The sequence below is a fragment of the Panulirus ornatus genome, chromosome 4 (genome assembly GCF_036320965.1).
Source record: "Panulirus ornatus isolate Po-2019 chromosome 4, ASM3632096v1, whole genome shotgun sequence".
NCBI lineage: Eukaryota > Metazoa > Arthropoda > Malacostraca > Decapoda > Palinuridae > Panulirus > Panulirus ornatus.
Window position 1 is genome coordinate 75,778,469 of NC_092227.1, and position 11,090 is coordinate 75,789,558.

At 46.5% G+C, this 11,090-nt stretch overlaps 1 protein-coding gene across 1 annotated transcript in view; it reads left to right on the forward strand.

Annotated features, from left to right (window-relative positions):
* Positions 1 to 9,444, forward strand: part of LOC139764852 (protein turtle homolog A-like) — a 36,018-nt gene extending 26,574 nt beyond the window's left edge. The window contains exons 9-13 of the mRNA XM_071691858.1: positions 1,441 to 1,600; positions 4,013 to 4,493; positions 5,311 to 5,438; positions 7,508 to 7,920; positions 9,268 to 9,444. Coding sequence (XP_071547959.1) covers positions 1,441 to 1,600; positions 4,013 to 4,493; positions 5,311 to 5,438; positions 7,508 to 7,920; positions 9,268 to 9,444 — 1,359 coding nt within the window. The remainder of the gene's footprint in view (positions 1 to 1,440; positions 1,601 to 4,012; positions 4,494 to 5,310; positions 5,439 to 7,507; positions 7,921 to 9,267) is intronic.
* Positions 9,445 to 11,090: the final 1,646 nt, after the last annotated feature.

Genomic DNA, 11,090 nt, shown 5'->3' on the forward strand with positions numbered 1-11,090 from the left:
GACTGTTGATCCCTTGAGTAGGACAGTATATACATCCTTGACCTGACAGTCACGGATAAGGTGAAGGACCAGATCCATCATCCCCGAGGATCATACCGTCGCCTCTCACTGGGTTAGTCAATCTGTCGTGTTTAGTTTCGCCTCCCTCAGTATGCCAGGCTGGTGTGTGTGTGTGGTGTCCCCCTTCTGAACGTCCAGATCTGTGTAGTTGGTCAGTCTGGCTGTTCACGTAGGCTTCTGTAACGGGATAATGTGGCTCTTTACTATGGCTCATTTCGTTGGGTCATGTCATCTTGCGTTCCTTCAGTGTGGAATTAAAGTATGATTTTATATCTGGTTCCCTTGTATCGCTCACCATCTTATTCAGTGTGGCTCTCTTATAAGATATTCAGTGGCTCAGTAATGCGCCTCTGCGTTTGGCTCACTATTGCTTCTGTGTCCAGTTTTTGTTAGTGCGGTTCTCTCTGTGGCTCCCTAATGTGGTTCTGTGTGTATGGCTTGATTAATTACTTCTTTGCATGGTTTGTCATCTGACTCTGCTGTGGCTCTGTGTATGGCCGACCCTCTAGTGTGGCTTCACGTCCAGCTTATTGAAGGGGTTCTGTGTCTGGCTTGGACAGTGGCTCCGCCTGGCTGCTTAGAATATCTTATTGTGTTTCACTGGTGTGTTTGGCTCCTTGGCTGTCGTATATTTAGTGTAGCCCTATGTGTTGTGTTGCTCTGTATATATAGTGTTGCTCTGTATATATAGTGTTGCTCTGTATGTATTGTGTTGTTTTCTATGTTTAGTGTGGCTCTGTATGTCTATAATGACTGTATTTCTAATTTGATTCAGTACATCTAGTGTGGCTTTGTATGTTAAGTGTGGCTGTTTAGCTCTGTATATCCCTACAGTGAGTCTGTGTTCATGCAATTTACTATTTTGATATCACATCAGAGGTTTCCTAAAGAGATTTATCTAACTCTCAGCGTCACTTGCCTAACATCTGTATTTATACAACACTATTCACTCGTTTGGCGTTTGCCTTGTGAACGATATCTTTCTTGCCCACGCCTTAGTATGTGGCCTGTTAAATGATATGTTTATTAAACTAAGGCAACTACCAGCTACTGAAGCTCAGCGTTCCTCCGGACCCAACATACCCTTCATCCAAGCCCCTCACCTCTGAAACCTTGCAAACACCTCATGGTTTAGTTCCCTGTCTCTGTCTCGGATGGATACCTTTATTCTCCTGCAGCAGATAACCCCGTCCTGAACCATCAGGTCGTCTGTTATCTATCCTCACCATCTCCTGTCATACACGACCCTAGACATAATTCCCTCTTTTATAAGCCGGGTTCAAACGCATACCCCCTCCTACCATTTTCTTAAGTATCCCTGGCGTCCCCTTACAGCTCCCCACCACTAACCTACTGCCTCTTCGCCTCGCCCCCCCTCAGGGAGTGCCTGTGGTGCACAACGTGACCGGAGGCATCGTGGTGAGCGGGCTGAGCCTGGTGGTGCGACGACTCCGGAGGCGGCACTCCGGCTTCTACACCTGCGCCGCGGCCAACATGGAAGGCTGGAACACCAGCAACGCCATTCACCTCACCGTCCGCCGTGAGTGTCCTCGTCCCATCGGCCACACGGAACATTCTCATGTGGGAGAGGCGAGCAGTGAGCCATGGGACTTCACACACACACACACACACACACGTGAACCATTGACCCAGAGTTGCTGACACGTAAGGTCTTGAGACACAGGCCTTCACCCACACATGAAGTAGTGTGGTAGGTGGTAGGCAGTCGCTGATGAGGAAGGCACTACCATCTGAGTTTCGGGAGGGTTAGTGACGACGGCGCATTGAGTCAGCACTGCAGTGGCTGTCGTGGGTTCGTCCCTAGACTAGGTTATCATTTTCTTCTACTTCACCTACACGTGGGTTTTTGATATTCAGTCTACAAACACACATTCTTTCTCCATCTTACATTTTTTTTAATACTTGAGACTTGAATCACTGTCCTTTATTTTGGAGTCCAGCATATGTACCTACTTACACACGACACTTGGAAATCAACAGAGTAGATTCTCTCCAGAAGTGAACTGGAATGGCGACGATGATAGAGGAGGTTCCGGGGTCCGCTTTGACCATCATCAAACGGCCGGGACCCACCCCACACGTGCGTCACCACTGCTCCCAGACACCTGGCTATTTCACTCATCACTCTTCCAGTATTCGTGATCTCGATTACAACTTTCTCTTGAACACTTATCTGTTTACTACCTTAACTGATCTTTTTTTTTCCTGAAACCCAGATGTCCGAGGCTACCTCTCCTCTTCATGACAATCTCCAACCTTAACCTGTACTCGCGTCACCGCTCCAAGGGAGATAGATGGTTGTGCCAACTGCATCACAGAAACACCCATTGTTGTCCTTGTAGATCCCAGGTCTTCAGACATCGACGCAACCCGTCTCAGAATTTCTACACCTCATGGAGCTTTGTATTGTGTTTCGCACATTTCTCCTCCAATTCCTTCAACTCTATAGAACTCCTCGAGTTTCTGACATCCTGCCACAAGGCGCTGCTCTCCACGTCACGTGTTGGAGGAGGTCGATGTATGCCATGAAGATTAACTTGGATCGGCGAGGGATGATGCTGGTGGAGCCGAGGCCCTTTCTTTCTTCAGCCTCTTTCCATTTGATTTTTTTTTCATTAAGGTCTTAAAAAAATGTCATGGCACCAAAGGTCAAACAGTCCAGAATACATATATTTCAGGCCGATGTTCCATACAGTCTCAGTCATCTAAGGTGAGGAGGCACTGCATACAATTAGCTACCTTTCCATTTCCATGACCTCCGTGCTGTGTAAAGGATAGATTTGTGGTCTAAGACATCTACCATGTTCTCTATGGGTGAAAGGACAGTGTTGTTTTTGGGAGGGTAATTATATGGCTATTCAGCTGGGGGGTTTTTCTATAAAATGTTCGAGTATTTTTTTCCTGAAATGCCCCACATTTGCAAATGTATCATATTTGTAATATGACCAGTTCTGCCGATTCTTTAAGGTTAGAGGTCACCAGTAAGCACATTGTTTGCTATACTTGGCCACAGTTCAACTATTGTTTATGAAATTGTATAGAAATGTGTCTTTCTTCATAATGCCCAAGACCAAGTCACATTAGACCATACTGAGCCTTACTTCATAGTTTCTGAGAGACTACCAAAAATTAGAATTTTCAATCACTAATCCATTTTCTTTCAACCAGCCATCATGTGACTCAGCACAAAGATATCTATTATCTTTTGGCTTCAGTAATTGGTTGAAATCTAGAGGGACCCTGTGTCTTGCCTCACCCTGAGCTGTGTTTCGCGCTAGGTCTTGCCTCACCCTGAGTTGTGTTTCACCCTGATTCTTGCCTCACCCTGAGTTGTGTTTCACCCTGATTCTTGCCTCACTCTGTGTCTGACCCCACCCTGTGTCTTGCCTCACCGAAGAGCTTGACCCAACCTGTATCTTGTCTCCCCGTGTCTTGCTTCACCCTCGTACTTCCCTCATTCTCTCCTACCTTAATCTAGGTCCCTCCTCAGCCTTGTCTTCACCCTAAGTCTTGCCTCACCCTGTATGTTCAGTCACCCTATATTACCTCACCCTATAAGGTGTATATTGAGGCAGAAATACTGTATGTACTCGTAAATAATGGCCTTCCTAGCACTGTCTGAGTTCTCTATGATTCATGCGACAGTGGTGAGTGTTGCGTACGTATCATGTGTTCAGAGGGTGACCACGCTCGACGCAACACTTGGTAATGTTCCCTAACTACTGTTGGTCGGGGTGAACCATCCTGTCTTCCAGGTCATCGTCCGTCCTATATACACAGGTCTTCCCTCCTAAGCCAGGTAGGGGAACGGCCCTGAGCTGAGGTGGTCGTGTGAAGGGATATGTATATATATTCTCTGTAGATTATACTGTTCAGCTTTTGCCCAGGCATCGGTTAAGCATCGAACTGACGGACTTACCTCGGCGTTCAGACTCGCCAGTGTGTGCTGGGGACGTGTGGGAGAGGACCCAGGGAGCTGCCCGAGGCGAGCCGGCCGTGGTCGTATGTGGTGTGGAGGCCGTGCCAGCCCAGGGCGTGACCTGGGCCTGGACGAGGGTGTCAGAGGACGGCCGAGAACGTCCGATAGCTGAGGAAGACGTACGCAGTGAGGGCCTGTCCTCCAGCGTGGTGGTGACGCCCCTCACGCCCGAGGACTACGGCCAGGTGTCGTGTCGGGCTACCAACAGCGTAGGGCGGCAGCGAAGGCCGTGCCTAGTGAGCCTGGTGCCCGCGGGGCCGCCGGACCCGCTCACCAACTGCTCGGCCGACCCCGCCGCCCTCACCGAGGCCTACAGTGACCCTCTTACCTGGTCCCTGGCCGTCACCTGCCACGAAGGATTCGACGGCGGCCTCCCGCAGGAGTTCATCTTAGAAGCCTGGCAGGAGCATGTTCTAGTGGCCAACATGAGCAGGTGGGTCACACTACCCGTGTCAATATAAGTAGGTGGGTCACTTCTCGTGACCTACATGAGCAGGTGGATCACTTATCGTTGCCAAGGTGAGCAGTGCCAACGTAAGCAGAAGGGTCGCTACTTGTACCAACATAAGCGGGTGAGTGGCTGCCCATGACCATCATGAGCAGATGGGTCGCCACCCGTGCCAGCATTAGTATGTGGATCAGTACCCATGCCACTCCCCACACTTCCCCTCCCTCTATCCGCACTCAGTAGGTGGCTCTGTGTTCAACCAGATGGTCCAAATTTGGATACAAGTGGGCTATTTCCTTTTGAGGAAGGGAGGGTGGGGCTGGGAGCATACAGAAGGTCAGAGGTCATTCTTGACGTCTTTGTGATTGTGAAAATAAAATGCTTCTTTTACAAGCAGGACTTGTGCATTTTGACGCCATTTTATATGAACTTTAATGTACATGTTAACCTTTTCCCAAAATTTATCTCTTCGGGATTACAGTAAGACATGTATCTGTGTTACATTACTTTCTGTATATGAATTACATGTAACAAACGACATTAACAAATTTAAGACTTTTGCTGACGTATTACAGAGGGTTTACTAAAAAAAAAAAATATAAGATAAAAGTGTGGGGTCCAAATGAACACATTTAGAACAATGATAATTTTGACAGATCACAAAATATCAATCTAATTCATAATATGTAAATATAAAGATGCTCACATATTACATGTGAGTTTGGTCAGGACATGATGCTAATGTGTGAAATGTCCATAAGTCTCTGCTAAGATTAACATCTGTTTCTTTTCCACGAGGCAGTGACTTCCCGGAGTGGGTGGTGTGTCTTCGAGGAGGCGTGGCCACCAGGCTGCGCATGACCGCCAGCAACGCCCGCGGCAGGAGCGACGCCCATCGGTTGGAGGTGCAGGCGGTCGGCAGCTTCCCGGGTACTGGCTCAACACCACCGGTGTATCACTCTCCTGTTGATCTGTTGAAGGATAGTGGACTCTAGTTGGACTTGAGGCGGTAGTGGACTCGAGCCACGTCTTTTTTAAAATGAGTCCAGACTTCAGCTTCCTTCCTAGGAGACTCACTGTAGCAGGAACAGATAGGTGGGCCCTCGTAGTGCCAGTAACAGGGAGTAGGGTGGTCGTAATCAACTATTTGTCGGCTCTTCGTATCAATAACAGGTAGTGGGCTCCTCATCATACCAATAACAGGTAATGGATCCCCTCAGCATACCAATAACAGGTAGTGGGCTCCTTATTATATCAGAAACAGGCGTGCTGATAACGACTAATGGGCCCTTCACTGTTCCATTTTCACAAGGAGTTCGAAAGGTAACGTGCCTCATATTCTCAGTGGATCACATGATTGATATCTTCAAGGACTGTTTTTAGTTTGGTAAGATCAGCAAAGTCAATGTTGCTTTGGACTCTCGTGTCAAGGGTAAATGCCAGTGAAGATAATTCATAGATGAAACACACATACACACATATATATGCCACATCGCGTTTAGTGTTAACTGAATACCAGAGAAGATTACATATACACATAAAGCACATGCATAGAACCACATTGCGTGTAGTGGTAACCAGATGCACCTTCATACTCCGTTCTTTTTTTTGAGGGTTCAGACCCCTATACATTCGCTCACGTCACTGTCCTTCCCAGTAGCTTTGTCTTCTTACGTCGGAAGCTCCACTCACGGACAGTGTGGTTCTGGCCGAGGCCAGCCTTACGTCACACTTTAGAAAGAGCTAAGTAAAGAAGTAAGGAATTATGAAGTGGAATAACCTTCAGATTTTTTGGAGGGGGGAAATGGAAACCTGGCTTTTAAAATGAGGTATGTCATAACTGATAGGTAAAATATGAGAAGGTGTAAAGAAAAAGATGTATGGCAAAGGCCCATCCTTGAGTTGCCAGCAGCCATGCAGTAATCATTTGGCATAATGGCATGCCGAGTATGACGATGTATAGCTAACGATCGAGTCACACAAGATGCGAACTCTCGGGAGCAGGAATGGAAGTAATATACGAGAAACAGAGAGAAAGAGAACCCACTTTGCGACGAGCGAGTTACGTTCTGAGGTCAGACCGGGAGAGTTGCTGAACTAAATTGCTTTAAACTCAACTTTGACAAGCATGTGGAGTTAGAACTGCTCTAGATGGGAAAGAGGTGCTACGTGCGAAGACGAATCATTCCTTTGTATAATCAGATCAGCTGTTAAGAGGACTCCTCAACATGTAAACAAGACTCTTCCATATACTTAGAAGCAGACTGAACTGCGTGTTAGGTACCAACTTTATTGATCATGTTGATTAGAGGAATTATAAAGACATCTAAGTAACTGGAAATGTGCAGAGTTTTATACGGTAAAAAAAAATTGGATTCAATTGCGTTGAATGATTAGAATAGGTTTGCCTCACTAGGAAATCCTCTCTAAAACTACGTTTATAGAGGCAGCTGTGTCAAGATGAAAGATAGAACAGTTCGAAAAGAGGTGGATGAAAGCTGCGTTTAGTCGTCAGTTAATGAGAATCATTTGCTGAAGTAATGGAATCTCTGATAAAAGATGAACAAACGCACACATCCCAATGAGACATTACTGTTTGTAGGGACAGAGATAGATTTGATCCGTATAGAAATACAGAGATGGACTAGCCAAAGAGGAAGCTACATGAGAGAACAGAGAAAGGCTGTGCAGTATAGGACATGAATAGCTATGGCAGAGCACCACTAGAAGAATTAACACTGCTCCTTCTTCGACTGAAATTTATTTGATTCAGAGTATGTGCCATCATTCTAGAAGTATAACTCAAATGTTATGCGATGTAAACTATTTTTCTTGTACTGGCAGGCCGATTCCTTTTTTTCCCTTTTTGTCAAACGTGACAGTGTCTCTCGATGATGGTTGCTACATTACCACACTTGTGTTAGTGAGACTCAGCAGTAAGGAAAACAAAACTGCCACACGGAGAGTTGGTTAAAGACTTATCCCATTATTTTCCTCAGAGCCTGAAACCGCTGCCCTGGGTGTCCCGACCATGCTGGGGGCGATAGTGGGCCTGGTGTCGGTGTTGCTGCTGCTTCTGGTGCTGAGCGTGGTGATCGCTCGACACGCCGGCCCCTGCAGGGCCAAGGGCACCAACCACGAGCACAAGCTGGTGGTGACGGCCACCGGCAGCGCCTGGGAGTGCTACGATCCTGACCTGGTGTCGTCAGCTCAGCAGCGCCACCCGAGCCTCGACGTGCTCGCCAACGCCTGCGGACGACGCGAGTCTCTGGCGCACACGCAGGCCAACGCACACACACCTGCACAACCCCAGACCAAAACTATGGTTCACATCCACTCACAGACCACTCCGCTCATGAATGGACAAGTCGTAAATTGTCAGGATGAACTGCAAGCGGATAACGCCTGCCAGGTAACTATCCATTGACTGTTGATGATGCTTCGTATCGATAACATTTTTTTTGTAGTGTTACATAACAAGGGAGTATGACGGAGGGAGAACCTGACCCTAACGTACAGTCCTATGTGGCCCTTTTTTTTCTATTAACTTAGCATTATGATAGGAAAGTCCTGTGAGCTCAGTCATTTTTTTTAAGCAAGGTTGTACAACCTTTGCGCACGATGGTAATGCCTTGAGCATGGCAGTACGGCCTTTGAGCACGATGGTTCGACCGTGTTGAGCATGGGTCTTGAGCATGATGACTTACCTGGTCTCGGCACTGATGGCAAGAAGGCAGATCAAAGGCAGGGTCATCATACCCAAGGGTCGCACCGCTGTAATCAAGAGTTGTTTGTACCGTCATTTTTCAGGGTTGTACCACTGTGGTCATGGGAGGTACCGTTGTGCCCAAGGAAGAGGAGCTTCAAGTGAAAACTATGAGTGAGCGAGATATGTTTTACGCTCAAAAAGGAATGGAAAATATTCTTATTTATGACCCGGTGCGTTGCCGATAGGGGCTGGATGTTGCAAATGGCTCGCCTCAGACGCATTGTAAGAAGCGAAATGAGCAGGAAAATATGAGGGGAAAACTAAGAAAAAGAGAACAAAGGTAGTCACTATATAAGGGAAGTAACATGAGAGTTGCATGACTTATGGTGCCTGAGTGTCGTCGGAGATAGAGTGAAGGTAGAATTGTAGTTAAAGGTAACACCAGAGGTAGGGTGAAGGTGACAGAGTGAAGGTAAAATTGTAGTTAAAGGTAACACCAGAGGTAGGGTGAAGGTGAAATCAAAGGTAGAGTGAGGACGGTATTGGAGGTAGTGGGAGGGTGACACGATGAAGCTAAATTGACGGTGGCATATGAGCTAGTGTGAAAGAGGCACCGGAGGTTGAATGACGATGGCACCAGAGGTATAGTGAGTGTGGCACCGGTGTTAGAGTGAGGACGACCCTGGTGGTAGAGTATGAGTCGTGCCTGGGCTAGTGGGGATGGAAGTCATGATGGTGTATCAGTACAATTGACTTTAAAGATTAATCTGTCTTTGAAAGGTGAAAATCTGTTACTGAGGATCTATTCCAAGACATTCCCAGGTAAGTTTAATTTTCTCTCTTTTCCTAGAGTGTAGGTGATTGGTGAATTAATTATGCAGGTTTAGGTCGTGCCACCAAAAGTAGGATTATAATTGATGATGCTTCTGAACACCTAAGTCTTTCTTATCAGGTTTGTTTCCTTAGCGGATGCCTACCAGGTCCCGCCACCGACAGTGTGACTAAAGCTTTGCCTCTTCTCCTCCTCCTCCTTCCTCCTCTCCTTCACAGGAGTGCGACTGCAGCAGCTACTCGAGCTGCGACTCAGATGTCGAGTCCGTCGTGGAGGTCATCGACTTGACGGCAGCGGGACGATCAGCGGCGCCACGGCAACCCGGAGGGGACGACAGACTCGCTTGTGCTGCGCCAGCCACCGGGGACCCGGGAGTCTTTGCTTACTGTCAATAGTACTTACACGATCATTAACTGGTCACTTACCACTGGCGAAGGTCTTTGCTTACTGTCAATAGTACTTACACGATCATTAACTGGTCACTTACCACTGGCGAAGGTCTTTGCTTACTGTCAATAGTACTTACACGATCATTAACTGGTCACTTACCACTGGCGAAGGTCTTTGCTTACTGTCAATAGTACTTACACGATCATTAACTGGTCACTTACCACTGGCGAAGGTCTTTGCTTACTGTCAATAGTACTTACACGATCATTAACTGGTCACTTACCACTGGCGAAGGTCTTTGCTTACTGTCAATAGTACTTACACGATCATTAACTGGTCACTTACCACTGGCGAAGGTCTTTGCTTACTGTCAATAGTACTTACACGATCATTAACTGGTCACTTACCACTGGCGAAGGTCTTTGCTTACTGTCAATAGTACTTACACGATCATTAACTGGTCACTTACCACTGGCGAAGGTCTTTGCTTACTGTCAATAGTACTTACACGATCATTAACTGGTCACTTACCACTGGCGAAGGTCTTTGCTTACTGTCAATAGTACTTACACGATCATTAACTGGTCACTTACCACTGGCGAAGGTCTTTGCTTACTGTCAATAGTACTTACACGATCATTAACTGGTCACTTACCACTGGCGAAGGTCTTTGCTTACTGTCAATAGTACTTACACGATCATTAACTGGTCACTTACCACTGGCGAAGGTCTTTGCTTACTGTCAATAGTACTTACACGATCATTAACTGGTCACTTACCACTGGCGAAGGTCTTTGCTTACTGTCAATAGTACTTACACGATCATTAACTGGTCACTTACCACTGGCGAAGGTCTTTGCTTACTGTCAATAGTACTTACACGATCATTAACTGGTCACTTACCACTGGCGAAGGTCTTTGCTTACTGTCAATAGTACTTACACGATCATTAACTGGTCACTTACCACTGGCGAAGGTCTTTGCTTACTGTCAATAGTACTTACACGATCATTAACTGGTCACTTACCACTGGCGAAGGTCTTTGCTTACTGTCAATAGTACTTACACGATCATTAACTGGTCACTTACCACTGGCGAAGGTCTTTGCTTACTGTCAATAGTACTTACACGATCATTAACTGGTCACTTACCACTGGCGAAGGTCTTTGCTTACTGTCAATAGTACTTACACGATCATTAACTGGTCACTTACCACTGGCGAAGGTCTTTGCTTACTGTCAATAGTACTTACACGATCATTAACTGGTCACTTACCACTGGCGAAGGTCTTTGCTTACTGTCAATAGTACTTACACGATCATTAACTGGTCACTTACCACTGGCGAAGGTCTTTGCTTACTGTCAATAGTACTTACACGATCATTAACTGGTCACTTACCACTGGCGAAGGTCTTTGCTTACTGTCAATAGTACTTACACGATCATTAACTGGTCACTTACCACTGGCGAAGGTCTTTGCTTACTGTCAATAGTACTTACACGATCATTAACTGGTCACTTACCACTGGCGAAGGTCTTTGCTTACTGTCAATAGTACTTACACGATCATTAACTGGTCACTTACCACTGGCGAAGGTCTTTGCTTACTGTCAATAGTACTTACACGATCATTAACTGGTCACTTACCACT